The sequence below is a fragment of the Oryctolagus cuniculus genome, chromosome 18 (assembly GCF_964237555.1).
Source record: "Oryctolagus cuniculus chromosome 18, mOryCun1.1, whole genome shotgun sequence".
NCBI lineage: Eukaryota > Metazoa > Chordata > Mammalia > Lagomorpha > Leporidae > Oryctolagus > Oryctolagus cuniculus.
Window position 1 is genome coordinate 66,070,143 of NC_091449.1, and position 16,227 is coordinate 66,086,369.

Sequence of the window (16,227 nt, forward strand, 5' to 3'; positions counted from 1 at the left end):
CAAACTCGGACAAAAGCAGAGGCTGCAGACCGTCCCTGGCTCCAACAATGCCGCGCGGGCGGAGGTGACCGAATCCCGCTGCGCCAGGACGGCAGTCAGAGCGCAGAGCCCAGCGCTTAGAAACCGCACTTCCTGTTCCTCATATGACTCCGAGGAAGGAAAATGCAGGTGCTAAAAACACCCAGCGCGATCTGCAGGAATTTCTGCGTCTAGCCCGGCGCAGACTCCCTCTGGCATAGAGACGAGCAGGCACTTAGCACAGCGAACCCACACGCACCACCCCAAAGCAAGCGCCAGCACGTGCCCCCCGACCACGCTCCCCCCGACCACGCTCCCGGCTCCCGGCTCCCGGCTCCAGCCCCGCCCAGCCCTGGCCGTTGCAGGCCGCTGGGGAGAGGAACAGCAAATGGGACTTCTCCGTCTCTCTGCCTTTCAAGTAAAAATTGATGGAGCTATTTCGGAGTTGGCCAGTCGACGCCGTCACAGCCGCTGCAAATCCGCTGTGGCCTGGCCAGCGCGTCGCCGTGCAGTCAGACCGGACCTGGCCTCGCCCAGCAGGGCTGACCTGTCTCACCACGCGCTCATGCTCCTTTTTAACTGCTTAACTGCTGGGGGGGAAACAGCAGCCCCGTTGGCACCATGGGCCATTTGTCTAACCTCTTCCTTCCAGCACTTTCTGGGGGCCCCATCGGTCTGGCGGGGAGACCTCTTGTCCTTACCCTGCCTTCTTCCGGATCACGGAAGACCCAGAGTTCCCGTCTTCAGCGGAGCACTGCCGGTCCCTCAGGCCCAGGCCTGGCACCATTTGCCAGCCAGGTGTGTGTGCTCCCGCGAGAGAAGTGCCCCACAGGGCAGCCTCCTTCCCGGGGTGAGCACCGTCCCGGGTGGCAGTGGGGGGCTCTCTGCAGCCTGCACTCCCGTTAGAACGAGGTGGGGAAGGCACGCTGCTGCCACAGCAGCCATCAACAGAGGCGGCCGCCAGCGGTGGTCAGGTTCACACGCCGCGGCCTGCGGTGAGGTATTTAATCATAGATACACACATGTATATGTAACTCCAAACCAGCCTGACGCAGGGCTCTGGTCCTCTGGGTGTAGAATCCCCATTCTCCCTGTGATCGGGCAGACGACACGACGTACCCAGGCACTTAGAAAACCCGGCTTCAGGAGCGCAGTCCGTGCTGACGGGTCCCTGCCGTCACCTGCAGCCCACGCACCGAGCGCATGCTTCCCTTCTACACCAGCAGGCGGGAGCTCTGATGAGCCTCTGGCCCGGTTTCCTGGGCTCTGCCCTGGTGAGTCCATAAGAAAAGGCCCCGCTCATCGCCCAAGACCAGAGGGAGAGGCGTGCGGGTGGCTTAGAGCTGACCCAGTGCGCGTGTGACTCGCGGGGCCTGCAGAGGTGGGGGGAGGCCCAGCACACACCCCGCCCCTTAGCGCCTCAGGAACAGTGGAGCTTGTTCACACGCGGTCTGCACGGTCCACTTCCCCACGACTCCCACAAGTGGTGAGACGGTGTGCCAGGGCTGGGGGCCCGGCTCCGTGCGTGCGCATCAGCCGCAGCGCCGGGGACACAGCACCGCAGCAGCAGACACAGAACCGCGCTCTGCGGCGCCGCAGGTCGACCTCCTTTGGCTTTTGGCCGCAGCACAGGTTCTGTAACCACAGCTGACTGCAGGACCACGGTGACACGGCCCTGCCGAGGGCCCGGGTTACGGAGACCGTGGCCCTCTGTGTCACACGCTGTCCCCACTGGGTGTGTACAAGCACACGTCCTGCAGGGATCTCAGGCTGCCGGAGCTGTCTGCAAAGCTGTCCAGGGTCCCGTCCAGTCGAGAAGAACCATCGAGGCACGCTTCCACCAGAACGGCTCCGGGCGCAGGAACCGTCAGCAGGTGCAGCCCCGCCGACAGGCCCCTCCCAGCCGCTGCGTCCTGGCCTTCACTGATAGGAAGCGCAGCAAAAGGTTCAGCTGCTACAGGGACACTGGGACCTCTTGGGGACACTCGAGTGGCTCCAGCGGGGTCTTTCTTGACGCCAGGTGTGCGCTGATGGAGCGTGTTCAGGACGGCCCAGACGTGACCCTGGGGGCCACGTTCAAGTTAAAGCAGTGCGGGAGGAGGAGAGGGTCCGCGGACAGGTGCACGGTCCCCGGAGTCCACGCGCAGCTCCACGCAGGCCCCCTCACTGGTCATCCTCGGGGACTTGGCGGAGCCCCTCGCTGTGGCGGGCTCGCCCAGTGATCTCCAGCAGTGCCTGGGCCTCGGGGTCCACGTCCAGGATGCTCTTCTTGCTCTGGGCCTTGGGAGGAAGAGGGGAAGGGGTGACGGGGCCGGGCCAGGCACACAGAGAACAGCGGCTCCCCGAGGACCCGGGACAAGCAGTGACTCCTGTGAGCCCTCCAGCTTCGCTGTCTGGCATCACCGCCTAGGCCCTGCCCACGGTCAGATGCCATCATGGGGAGGGGTCCAGCGAGAACTCAGCTGCAAGACCAGAGAGGCCCTGGACCCCGGCACGGAGAGCCTACGCCTTGCCTACTCTGCCCAGCCATTCTAAGTACCCAGCATGCCATGCAACCGCAGCCATCCCCACCGCCAGCAACAGCTGCCAGAAACCAACCCAGCACAAAGCTGTTCCAGATGGAGGAACCAAAGGGGTGAAGCCCGCAGAGGTGACAACCCCCCCCACCCAGGGTCCCTGCGCCACTCACCAGCTGCAACTCCTCGGGGTCCCCGACTGCCCACACCTCCATCTTATCAAACCGGAAGTCCTCCTGGGCCGACAGCTGCGGGCTGCTGTACGTGGTGCACGTGGGCTTGGCTTTGCTGTGTCCCTTCCCAAAATCGGTGTCCACCCAAAGCCCAAAGTAGTGGTGCTGCCCGCCCATGCCCTGCAGAGGAAGTCGGGACAGCACCGGGTCGGCCGCTGCGCCAGGCTGCACGCGGCAGGCGCCCGGGCCTGCGTCTCGCCTTCACACGTTCCTCTCTGCCTTACCATGAAGGGGCCAGCCGGCTGCAGCGTGGTGACCACAGCAGCCACGGCTGGCGGCCCACGCCCACCTGGGACTGTTTCCCCGGGCCTGTGCTGGCTTGAGGCACAGTGAGAGCCAAGAATACGAACGCACGGGAGTGTCAGGGCCCATACGTAGGCCCAGACCACGAAACCAAGAGAAAAGACGGACACGCCACTGAAGTGGGCCAGCCGCCCCCTGCCCCCAGCAGGTCCTCTCATTCTCGCACAGGCCGAAGTGAGCTCAGGGCGTGCAGGTCACACACCCGGAGCTCCTGGCTGCAAGTACAGAAAACGGAAGTGGACCTGGAGGGGTGACCCCCACACCGCTCAGCTCAGCTCCGGCCGCTGGGGACACGTGAGCAGCTTTGACTCTCCCTCCCCAAGCGTGCACGTGGGCGCCTTCAAGCCCTCTGTCGCTTGGCCCGTGACCGGGCACCTCAGGGCTCCGCTCAGAGGCCGGAGCCCCCACCCTCTCTGGGAGGTGGCCTCAGGTAGCCGGGCCACATCCTCCTCGCTCCCGTGGCAGCAGCCTGGGAACCCTGGTGTCCACAGGGGCCCGGTGTCCCCTGCTGTGGCTCTGCAAGGCTGGGGTGCCACGTTCCCTAGAAGCACTTTGTGGGCAGAAGCAGAGAAGAGGGGTCGCGGGCGTCAGCGGCCTGTGCCCCAGCCCCTGCCTGTCCCCTCTCCCTGCAGAGGCCCAGCGAGCCCTGGGAGCCCCCTCTGCAGCCTCAAGAGCTACCCAGAGACCACCCCAGCAGTCCAGGGACCCCAGCCCGGGACAGCCCCACCATGGTTCATTCCCCAGGGCGGGACAGGGCAGTGGTGTCTGGTGACAGTCTGCCGCTGGCCACAAACCAATTCTATGAGACAGGAGAGGGCCATGTCCGCCACCTGCACACAAAGCCCTGAGGGGCCCAGCAGAGACCACGCCCCTCCCCGCGGGATGCCCGGCCCTGGCCACCACGCTCCCGGCACTGCGTGCCACACACCCGGCGCCCAGCCCTTACCAGTCCGTTGGGGATGGTCTGCTGGCCATGGTTGAGGTACATGTAGTGGTCATTGTAGCCCGTGTGCGTGTACACGGCCATGCTGGGGCAGACAGAGAACAGGAAGCACCTGCTGTCCCCTGAAAGTGACCAGAGAGCAGCACACATGGGGTCTGCGCGGGGCCCATGAAGAGCTCTGACCTGCAGCCCAGGGGCCAAGACCCAGAGACCCCGTCGCCCCTCCCCCAGGCCCACCCTGAACCCGCCGCACACCCTCCCTCAGCCCCACGGATGGGGGGAGGTGGAGGTGGGGGCAGGCGTTGGAGTGGCGCCACTAGGGACAGTGGCGTCTCTTACGCGGATAGCATGGAGCTCTGGCTAGGGAAACGGAGATCAGAACTCCGCCCTCTGTGCCTGGATCAGTTCAGGCCGACCAAGGCCATGATGCTGGGGAAAGCACATCTCTACCTTCCCAGGGGGCAGCAGGCTCAGGCAGGCCATGGCACTGCCTCGGGCTGTCCCCAACCCCCCACCCAGAAGGAGAGAACCTCCAGGCGCAGAGCTGCCCCGAGGCCCCCAACCTGTGGGAAGGGGGTGGGGGAGGGGCCGCCCGCCTTCCTCCGAGGCACAGGTGTGGGCACACGGGCTGTGGAGGAAAAGGTGCCAGCCGAAGCCGGGCCGTGCCCAGGGTCTGCAGTCTCGGGATCCCCCCCTGTCCTGAGCTCACTCAGCACCAGGGACCCCACGAGGGCTGCCTTCCAGAGTGAGCCGAGCTCCTGGCCCAGGGACTGCCTGCCCAATGCTTCTGGGTACTACGCGCCAGGGCAGGGCAGGGCAGGCTGTGCAGCCCCGCGGGGGAGGCCGTGCCCAGGGAGGGAAGGAAGTCACGGGCCGCAGACAGGGCATGGGTGCGGGCAGCACAGAGCAAACAGGCACTGAGGACAGAGTGGCCTGCATGCCCGTGACCCCGAATCCACCAAGATCCACTGGGGGGCAGCCAGCGCTCCGTGGCCAGAGGCAGGAGTCCTGGAGGCAGCCGTCAGCCAGCACCCGGGTCAGGAAGGCGTCCTGAGACACAGCCACCGGGCAAGAGCCACTCCACCGCGGGAGGACCCACCCAGGGCCCGGCCTGGAGCGCGGCAGGAACACGGGGGCCCTTCTGTCCTACACGGGGTTGGAGTATGGGGCTGGGGTGCGGACAGCAAACACCAGGGGCTCAACCAGGGCCCAGCAAGAGCAGGGCCTCCCCCCACGAGGCACAGGACGAGGACAGCCCCACCCTGGGCACTGGCATCCCTGCCGTCCCAGAGCTGTTGTCTGACCCAAAGCCGCTGGGGCCCTGGGCTGGGTGAGGTCAGGGCAGACTGTGGGCCCCACGTCCAGGCCTCCCCCACCGGGGTCTGCTCGCCACGGGCAAGGCCACGTGCAGGGCCGACGCTGCCCACGCAGCCGGCGGCTCCTCCCACCACACGGTTTACTGTCCTGCAGGGCTAGCAACCCGCGCCCCGGGAGTTCGGCACCGCGCCAGGGCCACGGCAGGGCTCCAGCTCCCACCGGCTCAACCCGACCTCGGGTCTGCACCACAGAGAACCCAACCGAAAAGGAAGCAGCGGCTGGCCGCTGAGCTGCTCAGGGTGCGGACGCCGGATACCAGAGGCGATTTCCAGGACGAGCGGAGAGGACCCCAAGGCCAGGGACTGGCAGCCCCTGTGGTGCGAGGCTGCCCTCTACTGGAGTCCCCAGCCCACGCCTCAGAAGAGAACTCCAGGGAACACTTGTTAAGAAAACTTCAAGACCCAGCAGTGGAATCTCAAGTTACAGGAAGATGCTGACGAACCCGGATCCCTGATCCCTGATCCCTGATCCCTGGGGGTTCTCACAGCCTGCTGGGGGGGGGGGCAGGCAGCTGCACTCGGCCCTAAGCCTGGGTGCTGGGTGGCCACGCTGGAGGGGAGGGGCCGCGGCAGGCCTGGGAATGCTGTTAAGGACCCTCAGCTGGCATCTGAGAACCTGGATCTGGGGAGAGTCCCTGCCATCCCTGGAACTGAACAGCCCAGAGAGAATTCAAGCCCTGAAATATTGGGCCCCAGGGGACCAAGCACCCACCCCTCCTGCACCAGCTGCTTCCACCCAGCCCTGCAGGCGCTCCAGAGTGGGGGCCCCCAGACAAGGAGCAAAGAGCTTCCGCATCCCCATGCGGCCACACAGCCAGAAAGGCCACAGCGGCAAAGCACTCGCACACAGCTCCCAGGGAAGGACGCCTGCCGGCAGCACCCGGTCCATTTACCACCATCGGGCTTCCGCGTCCTCACCCGAGCACTGCCAGGGTCCAGCCCGTGATCCCAGACGTGAGAGACGCCGGGAAAGCAACATCCGCGTCCGGAAGCGGCCGGCGAGGCTGGAGCCCCCGCCCGCGGTCAGCGCAGCTCCCTGCCGGCCCCCAGGTCTTACCTTGGAACTGAGGCTTGACCTCCCACGAGCACGAGGCGAAGCCCCCGAACACGTGGCCGTCGTGGTCCTCGAGGACAGCCACGCAGGGCCCACGCTGGGTGACGCGCCCGCAGAGCTGGGAGAAGCTGTGCCCGTGAATCTCGGCCGAGAAGAGCAGCCGCCAGCGGCGCTGCCACTCGCGGGGCAGGTGGGAGTTGACGTAGATGACCGACAGGACGTCCAGCACGCTCTCGACCTCGCGCCCCTGCTCCACGAGGCGCTCGGGGACCAGCGTGGCCAGATGGAGCGAGGAGCAGAGGACGAGAAGGCCTTTATGCACGACCACGCTCAGGAACGTGGCCACGTGGGGGACCCTGGACACCCAGTCCTGGATCGCGGCTTGGTCACACTCGCAGTCCAGCCACTGAGGGCTCAGAAATGCCTCGCCACCTGTCGGGGGGGGGGGGGTCAGTGTTAGCTGGGCTGCCGGGCACTGCTACCCGCACCTGTGCTGGCCACAGGTCAGGAACCACAGGGCCCTGGCGACGGAGTCCCGGCACAGTGGCCGGCCTGCAGTGAGATGCGCTCCAAATGTGAAATGCACACCCGAATGCAAAGACTCGCGTTGGAAATGGGGATGGATGGACAGCAGCTCCGTGATTTTTTTAATATCAATTACATGTTAACAGTTTGGAGGGAGACGCATTAAAGTGAATCTCACTCATTTCTACTATTTTCACGTGGCTACTGGCAGACGCAAAGCCCTCCCGGGGAGCCCATCCAGAGCTCCCTCAGCGGTCGCCACGTGCGATGCCGCACCAGGAGCGGCGGCTGCTGGGGGGGGGGGGGGGGCTCGAAGTGCACGGCTCCTCGCACGCAGCGGGCTGTGGGCCGCCCACTCACGGGGCCCCCAGCTCGCCTGGGAAAGTGAGTTTCATTAGCTACAAATTGCACGTGCTTTTCACGCCCACCTGCCACCCCCTTGGCCGTGTCTCAGCCCAGCGAGAACAGGGCAACATCAGCACTCCAACAGCCCCGGCCGCCCCCGTGGGAGTGGGGGCGACACGAGGACCCAGCCCGTGTGGCTGCTGCGGGGCAGGGGAGCTGCCGCTTGGATCTCGGGCTCTCGCAGACACGGGACGGCTCAGGGACGGCTCCTGCTGCCCTCAGCCCACGGGGACTCTGGCTCTCGGCGCTGACGCCCCTCAAACCCAGGCCCAGGCACTAAGCGGACAGGGACCTGGGCCACCGAGTCTCTGCCTGCCAGCCGCCGAGCTGTCTCACACCAGCCAGCCCAGCCCCGTCTCCCAGATGCCTCCCGTCTCTGGCTGGGCCATCCCGTGGCCGAGTTCTTTCTATCTTTATGATTTGTTTTAAGCACCGACCTACACTAATGAGAGTAGCCACCCACGGTGCAAACCCCGGATACTCATCTAGTTTTATTCTGTCCAAGTTCCAAATTCCTCACCTAAATGTTTGAAATATAACTTACTTTCACATGGTGCTTTAAAAATCTGGCTTTATATTAAAATACATTTATAAAATAAGTTAACTGTGCAGAGACCTGCCAAAATGTTTTTTTAGAATTCCAAATATATTTAAATGTACACTTGTCCTCCTCTGAGAGCAAACGGATTCTTCCTCCACTGCATGCTGAATAAGACGCCATATTTTAGGCCTCAGCAAATTTTAAAAGACTGAAAACCGACAAAGCTTGTTCTAATGCAAGAAAGTTATAAATCGATAACAGAAAACAATTTGAGAAAAATCTCAGGCATGAAAAATTGAGCAGCACACTTCTAAACAGCCAGAAGCCCCAGTAACACCGTGAGGGCATCAGTTACACAGTGACGGAGAACGGGAACACGGCCGAGACGCGCGCGATGCGGCTCACGCAGGGCTCAGAGGAAATTTACAGCCATAAAGTGAAAAAGAAAGGCGACCTCGGGCTGATGACCTCAACTTGCACTTTAAGAACTAGGGGGACAACAACTAGAACAAGGGCCGGTGCTGCGGTACAGCAGGTAAAGCCGCCGCTGCCAGCATCCCCTATGGACACCGGTTTGAGTCCCGGCTGCTCCACTTGCAGTCCAGCTCCCTGCTAATGCACCTGGGAAAGCAGCAGAAGATGGCCCAAGTGTTTGGGCCCCTGCGCCCCTGTGGAAGACCCCGAAGAAGCTCCTGGCTCCTGGCTTTAGTGTGACCCAGCTCTGCCCACTGGGGCCATTTGGGGAGTGAACCAACAAATGGTAGATAGACCTCTCTCTCTCTCTCTCTCTCTACCTCCCTCCCTCCCCTCCACCTCCTCCCTCAGTAACTCTGCCTTTCAAAAAAAAAAAAAAGGTAAAACACAAACATTTAAAAAAAAAAAAAAAAACAGACAACCAAATCAAATCAAATTGAAAGCAAGCAGAAGGCAGGAAATAAAAGGCCAAAAGAGGAGAAATCAAGAGAAAAACCAGTAAGAGCCAAAACTCCTTCTTTGAAAAGACAAGAACACACTGAGGAACCTTTTGTTCCACCAACCAAGGCGGAAACGGAGGTGGAGACACTGCTACTGCTCCTGTGGAGACGGGGAGACGGAGATGGGGGGACGGAGATGGGGAGACGGGGAGACGGGGAGACGACAGGGAGATGGAGATGGGGAGACGGAGACGGGGAGACGGGGGGACGGAGACGGGGAGACGGGGAGACGGAGAGACGATGGGGAGACGACAGGGAGACGGAGACGGGGAGATGGAGACGGGGAGACGGAGATGGGGGGACGGAGACGGGGAGATGGGGGGACGGGGAGACGGGGAGACGGAGATGGGGAGACGGAGATGGGGGGATGGAGACGGGGAGACGGGGAGACGACAGGGAGACGGAGATGGGGGACAGAGACGGGGAGATGGGGGGACGGAGACGGGGAGACGGGGAGACGACAGGGAGATGGAGATGGGGGACAGAGACGGGGAGATGGGGGGACGGAGACGGGGAGACGGGGAGACGGGGAGACGACAGGGAGATGGAGAGATGATGGGGAGATGGGGAGACGGAGATGGGGGACGGAGACGGGGAGACGTGGAGACAGGGAGACGGGGAGACGGAGATGGGGGGACGGAGACGGGGAGATGGAGACGGGGAGATGGGGAGACGACAGGGAGATGGAGATGGGGAGATGGAGACGGGGAGACGGGGAGACGACAGGGAGACGGAGATGGGGGACAGAGACGGGGAGACGGGGAGACGACAGGGAGATGGAGATGGGGGACAGAGACGGGGAGACGGGGAGGTGGGAAGATGGAGAGACGATGGGGAGATGGGGAGATGGAGATGGGGAGATGGGGGGACAGGGGGACGGGGAGACGGAGATGGGGAGACGGAGATGGGGAGACGACAGGGAGACGGAGATGGGGGGACGGAGACAGGGAGACGGAGATGGGGAGATGGGGGTACGGAGAGACGACGGGCAGAAGACGGGGAGACGGAGACGGGGAGATGGGGGGACAGGGGGACGGGGAGACGGAGATGGGGAGATGACAGGGAGACAGAGACTGGGAGACGAAGATGGGGACACACCAGAACAGGGGCCGAGCAGGGCGGGGGGGCTGACACCTTGCAGGCTGGGGGCTGACACCTGCCCGCGGGAGCGGTGGCCGGGGCCAGGCCGGGGCCCACTTGCCTGGAAGCTTCAGCTCAGAGAGCAGCCGTGCAGCCAGCGCCCGGACCCTGGGCGAGGCCCCCGAGGCCTCCTTCGCCGACCAGCCTCTCAGCTCCTGCCTGTGCGCCAGCACGTGCGCCACGGAGCCCACCAGGTCCTCTGTGAACTTCAAGAGCAACACTCGGTGTCAGCCAGCCAGCGGCGGCAGGAGTCCCGGCACCGCAGCACAGCCCGGCAGTCTCTCAGACAGAGCCATGGGAAACACGCTGCCCAGCGCACAAGGCCATTGGTTCCAACCAGGCACCCTGCGGGCTTCCAGGCCCATCAGCTGTGCGGAGTGGGGTTCCCCACGGTGGGCGTCCCCGCCACTCCACCATCAGCCACGCAGCAGTCCCAGGTCCCCCCGCTCCACCCCAACCCGGGGTCTGCTCAGGAGGGGGGGGTCCAGCAGTCGCAGGTCCCCGCCACTCCACCCCCACCCGGGGTCTGCTCAGGAAACCTGCCCGGGGCTGCAGCCTGCCCACCTTGAGGATGTCTCGGGCCCTCACGGGACCACCTGCCTCAGACACCATCTTCAGGATCATGGCGCTCTTTTCCTCGGAGTCTCCCTTCAACAGGTGCGACAGGGACACGGTGAACTGCTCCTGGGAGACGTGCTGGCCGGGCGCCTGCGCCTTCCCGGCCAGGTCAACCCTGCGCATGCCCTGGTACAGCCTGGTCACCATCCCTGCGGGCAGCGCTTCCCCGACGTGGCTCTGTTGGAGACAAGGCCGGACAGGAAGGCAGGGTCAAGTCAGCAGGGCCTAGAAACAAGCCTGTCTCACACCCCCGAGGGCCTCCCCGCCCCCACTGCAGGGCCGCACGCTCTCCAAGGACCTCCCAGAAGCAGCCTGGTCAGGCCCACCTGGGCCACGGGAGCCTTCCCGCTGCTGCCGTCCTGCCCTACGCACTGTCCACTCTCCCCGCCTCTGCCATCACCTACGCATCACACCTTCGTTCCGGGTCCCGACAGCCGCCGTGCGCGGGTCTGCATGTGTCGGCAGCCGCGCCACGCGTCCCTGTACAGCTGTGGGGTCCCCCGGGCGTTCCCAAATGCTTGCCTGTGCTTCTGCTGCTTACCCGAGTGCTCTAGGCTCCGCGCACATCTTAATGAATTTGTATGTTTCCAGCTGTTTGTACAGAAAGGCGGGCTCTCTTACTTACTCATTAGAAAGGCAGAGAGGTAGAGACAGGTCTTCACCTGCCAGGTCGCTCCCCTCCAAACCCTGCAAGCGCCCGGCCTGGGCCAAGCTGGCGCCAGAAGCGAGGAGCGCCACCCAGGTCTCCTGTGTGAGTGCAGGGACCGAGTGCAGGAGGCATCCCTGCTGACCCCACCCCAGGGTGCACCAGCAGGGAGCTGGACCGGAGGCAAAGGCGGGACTCGATCCAGGCGCTCGAGTGCGGGGTGCGTCTCCCTCTTCCCAAGTCTGACCCTCCTAACGCCTTGTCCGTGACCTTCTGTGAATACTGTTTTCCTTTTTGACTCCAGCATGAAATCTGATTTGAGGTGGGATTACAAGCAATGGAGGGAGGGGCCGGCGCCGTGGCTCACTTGGTTAATCCTCCACCTGCGGCGCCAGCATCCCATATGGGCGCTGGGTTCTAGGCCCGGTTGCTCCTCTTCCAGTCCAGCTCTCTGCTGTGGCCCAGGAGGGCAGTGGAGGATGGCCCAAGTGCTTGGGCCCTGCACCTGCATAGGAGACCAGGAGGAAACACCTGGCTCCTGGCTTTGGATCGGCGCAGCGCTAGCCATGACGGCCATTTTGGGGGGGGTGAACCAATGGAAGGAAGACCTTTCTCTCTGTCTCTCTCTCTCACTGTCTGTAACTCTATTTGTCAAAAAATAAATTGAAAAAAAAAAAAGTCACGGGAGCCAGACAGGCTCTATTAAAAAAAAAAAAAAAAAAAAAAAAAAAAAACAAGTAACGGGGGGAGAGTGCACACTGTGAACCCATCACAGACTGCCAGGGCGAGGGCCGAGAGCCGGATTCTGACGCAGCGCCATGCAGGCCGCCTGACGTCAACGCCGAAGTCCCTGTAAGGCAGCGCCGCTTGGTGCCTCTGAGCTTCCCCCAGAGCGCAGCCTCCAGTCCCTCCCAGGGGGGCCCGAATCCGGCGCTCAGGTCCCTGACCAATGTTTAACCACCTTTATCTGATGATGCCGGAACAACGCGGCCTCCCATTCCACACAGCAGTCACCTGTCTGCTTCCGCTGGCCCCAGCCCAGCCCAGCCCCAGCCAACTGGGGCAGACACACAGGCACGCACCACGCATGTACCACCCCACCCCCACGCCAGGGCTGTGACCCCCGCCACACACAGCCCCTGCCGAGAGTTCCAGAGGAGGCTGGCAGGAAGTCCTCACGGCTGGGGCCCTCCCCACTTCCCAGCCAAGGCGGTCACTCTACCCGGGTCCCACCTCATACCCTAAGAGCCCCCAAGGGACAGGGCAAAGGGCGAGGCAATGGCTGGTTTTAACTCCTCCAGTGACGCCGAGCTCGGAGCTCCACTGTTCTGCTTGGAGCTCCGTGACGCCCCTCAGCCATCAACACCACCGGCACAGGCGAAGGTGCCCTTGAGGCGTCCTGGGCAGCGGACCCGAGTGACGCAGGCCGCCCCCTCCTGCACGCGGGGCCCAGAGGTGGGGCACAGCCTGGCCCCTGGTGTCAGCCTCAAGATGGCAGCGTTCCCAGCACAGTGTGCGAGTCGCTCACCATCAGTCCCAGCTCCCTCTTAATATAGATGAGGCCCTCCAGGGATTCTTCTCAGAGTCATGGGTTTCATCTGAAAGGCGGGGGGGGGGGGGAGAGGGAAAGGGGAAGAGGGGGAGAGGGGGAGAGGGAGGCAGGGAGGGAAGGAGGGAGAGAGGGAGAGAGGGAAGGAGAAAGAGAGAGGGAGGGGGAGAGGGAGAGAGAGGGAGAGGGAGGGAGGGAGGGGGAGAGGGAGAGAGAGGGAGAGGGAGGGAGGGAGGGAGAGAGGGAGAGAGAGGGGGGGAGGGAGGAAGAGAGGGAGAGAGAGAGAGAGAGAGGGAAGGAGGGAGGGAAGGAGGAAGAGAGGGAGAGAGGGAGAGAGGGAGAGGGAGGGAAGGAGGGAGGGAGGGGGGAGAGGAAGGGAGAGAGGGAGGGAGGGAGGGAGAGAGGGAGAGAGAGACAGAGGGAGGGAGGGAGGGAGCTCTGTCTTCCATCCACTGGGTCACTCCCCACATGGCCGCAATGGCTGGAGCTGGGCTGATCCAAAGTCAGGAGCCAGGAGCTTCTTCCCGGTCTCTCACGCAGATGCGCAGGGGCGCAAGGACCTGGACGATCTCCACTGCCCTCCCAGGCCACTGCAGAGAGCCAGATTGGAAGAGAGGCAGCCAGGACTCAATCCAGTGCCCCTGTGTGATGCTGGCACTGCAGGCAGTAGCCTTACCCACTATGTCACAGCACTGGACCCACTACTGATTTTAAAAAGGAAGGTTGGGGCCAGTGCTGTAGTACAGGAAGTTAAGCCACAGCCGGCAATGCCAGCACCCCAAATGGGCACTGGTTTGTGTCCCGGCTGCTCCACTTCTGCTCCAGCTCTCTGCTGTAGCCTGGGAAAGCAGCAGATGATGGCCCAAGTCCCTGGACCCCTGGACCCATGTGGGAGACCTGGAAGAAGCTCCTGTCTTCAACCTGGAGCAGGCCTGGCTATTGCTGCCACTTGGGGAGTGAACCAGTGGATGGAGGATCTGTGTGTGTGTGTGTGTGTGTGTGTGTGTGTGACTCCTTCTCTCTCTGTAAATCTAATTTTCAAATAAAAAAATAAATTTTTTAAAATAAATCTTTTTGTAAAAAAGGAGGGAGGAGGGTTGGGGCTGGCGCTGTGGCGCAGTGGGTTAACACCCTGGCCTGAAGCTTCGGCATCCCATATGGGGGCCGGTTTGTGACCCGGCTGCTCCACTTCCGATCCAGCTCTCTGCTGTGGCCCGGGAAAGCAGTAGAAGATGGTCCAAGTCCTTGGGCCCCTGCACCTGCGTGGGAGACCCAGAAGAAGCTCCTGGCTTCAGATCAGTGCAGCTCCGGCCGTTGCAGCCGACTGGGGAGTGAACTAGCGGATGGAAGACCTCTCTCTCTCTCTCTCTCTCTCTCTCTTTCTGCCTCTCCTCTATGTAACTGTGACTTTCAAATAAAAATAAATAAATCTTTTTTAAAAAAAGAGCAGTAGCTCTGTCTAAAAAAAGGGCGGGGGGGGCCGTTTAGCTTTGGCTTTGTCTCCTGCTACTTTTCCCACCAGAACCTCAGGCAGAGCAGCCGCCTCAAGGCCACCGCATGTACTCCCCGGCCCTTTGCAGGCAGCAAACCTGCCCGCAGCCCAGTCTCAGCCCTTGGGCCACCATCTCCAGGCCCCATTCCCACCGCGCAGAAGCCACGGCTGCCACACTTGCCTGCAGCGCCTGCAGAGAGAAGGCTCGGGCTGAGCCACCCAGGCCGCTTGCCCCTGACACCAGAGCATCGAACAGCTGGTCGACCTCCGCCTGCTCCTCGGGAAGAAGCTGTGAGTGGCCCCTCGGCCCAGAGCGGCTCCTGCTGTTGCCCATCCCGTCTCCTGCCTGGCCGGACTCTGCAGAGGGAGGAGGAGCAGGGCTGGGGAGAGAAGCCAGGGTGTGATCAGCACGGAGAATAAACATGACAACCCCAAGGGCAGCTCTCGTCAACGCCACTTTACTGGGAGAGGCGGCTACACCGCATCGGAACCGTGTGCGGAACGGTGTTCCAGCGTGGTGGGTCCCACGTCCACGCAAATCCAGTGCCAAAGCCCCATCTGCCCCCCAGGACCTGCCCAGGTGCCTCACAATGGCCAAGCGACCGTTCGGGTCTATCTGAAAACCTAGCTCCCAAGCGAATGGTAACTAGGTGTCGGAGAAATCTCTCATGCGTTTAAATAAAGCGCACTGCTGGAGACACTTCTCCTTTGTGATCCTGGTCCCAGCTGCCAGCTGTGTAACCTCGGGCCAGCGACGCACACTCTCCGTGCCTCAGTCTGCTCATCTGTAAAATGGAACAACCACGGCTCTGCCGCAGGGGGCTGTTGTGATAAATGAACACAGAGCCCAGCAGCACGCTGGGCGCTGCGGGTGCCGGCCCTGCCCTGTCTGCCTGAGCAGCGGGAGGGGCAGTGGCACTTTCTCCAGGAGGCAGCAGCGCCAGGGCTCAGGAACAAGCCTGGGGCTGTGGCCGGAATTCAGGAGGGGACCCCACCTCGTCTGGACGGCAGGGCGACCCTGGGAAGGCACCTGCGGGGCACAGACCGAGTGACAGGAAGGGGCGACTCTGAGTGACTCCTCCCTTCCCCCCTCCCCTGTCGGGTGCCACTCCTGCCCCGAGTCGCCCCCTATCCTGGGGCACAGATGGGCGGGGAGGGGCAGAGCCGGGGCCACTGGGACACAGTCGGCTCCGGTCCCCACCCGAGCCGGGCCTGCTCCCCGCCCAGCCGCCGCGTCCCGTCCAGCTCACCGCAGCCCTGGCCCCAGCACCGACCCAGAGCCGCCTTCCGGTCGGCAGCGTCAAGGATTTTCCCCCGGGAGCCGCCTCTGTCCAGGTCCCAGGCGACGGCGCTGACGGATGGTCCCTTGGCCCAATTGCGGAAGCAGAACCCTGGGGCGGAGCCCTAGCGAGAAGTCAGCCAATGGCGATGCCCTCACGGAGAGTGGGCAGGGCCCGGCAGGAGGGGGCGGAGCTGGGGACCCACCGGGAGGAGGTGCTGGTGCCGGGTCCTGGCAGCAGCCAGAAGTGAACACTGGGGGCGTGGGGGAGTGCCTGGGGGCGGGGCCGTCTGGGCTGGGGACGACCGCGGAGTAGCTGGGCTACAGGAGAAGCTGGGAGAGGCTGGGGGTGTGGGGGAGGCAGGGCCTGGGCCTGCGGGAGAAGCTGGGAGAGGCTGGGGGTGGGCTTGAAGCCCACCAGGGGAGGAAGTGAGTGGGAGACCATGCTCTGGGCACCCGGCCCTGCTCTGTGATGCCCCTAATCTGGAGCTTCAGACCGCCCCCTGCACACCCACAGCCTGTGCCCCACCCTCAGCTTCCCGGGGTGACCGTGGCTCACCCCTCCAGGAGCCCACACCCCCTTCGCCTTCTGATCACCCTTCAACCCCTCAAAAA

The 16,227-nt window shown here is 63.3% G+C and overlaps 1 protein-coding gene across 4 annotated transcripts; it reads right to left on the minus strand.

The window, feature by feature from the left end:
- Positions 1 to 988: 988 nt before the first annotated feature.
- On the minus strand, positions 989 to 15,743 carry MEAK7 (MTOR associated protein, eak-7 homolog). 4 transcript variants are annotated; one of them, XM_070061851.1, is made up of 8 exons: positions 15,608 to 15,743; positions 14,515 to 14,713; positions 10,593 to 10,823; positions 10,090 to 10,234; positions 6,447 to 6,875; positions 4,017 to 4,135; positions 2,708 to 2,887; positions 989 to 2,298 (listed from the first exon to the last, which is right to left on the minus strand). In XM_070061851.1, exons 2-8 carry the CDS (start codon positions 14,665 to 14,667, stop codon positions 2,182 to 2,184), a joined length of 1,374 nt encoding a protein of 457 aa, XP_069917952.1. In that variant the 5' UTR covers positions 14,668 to 14,713; positions 15,608 to 15,743; the 3' UTR covers positions 989 to 2,181. The 4 variants fall into 4 exon arrangements, with proteins under 4 accessions (XP_069917952.1, XP_051703306.2, XP_069917954.1 ...); XM_051847346.2 differs by having other exon boundaries at positions 15,584 to 15,737; XM_070061853.1 differs by lacking the exons at positions 14,515 to 14,713; positions 15,608 to 15,743 and adding exons at positions 11,188 to 11,237; positions 11,660 to 11,991 and having other exon boundaries at positions 4,017 to 4,098.
- Between the last annotated feature and the right edge of the window lie 484 nt (positions 15,744 to 16,227).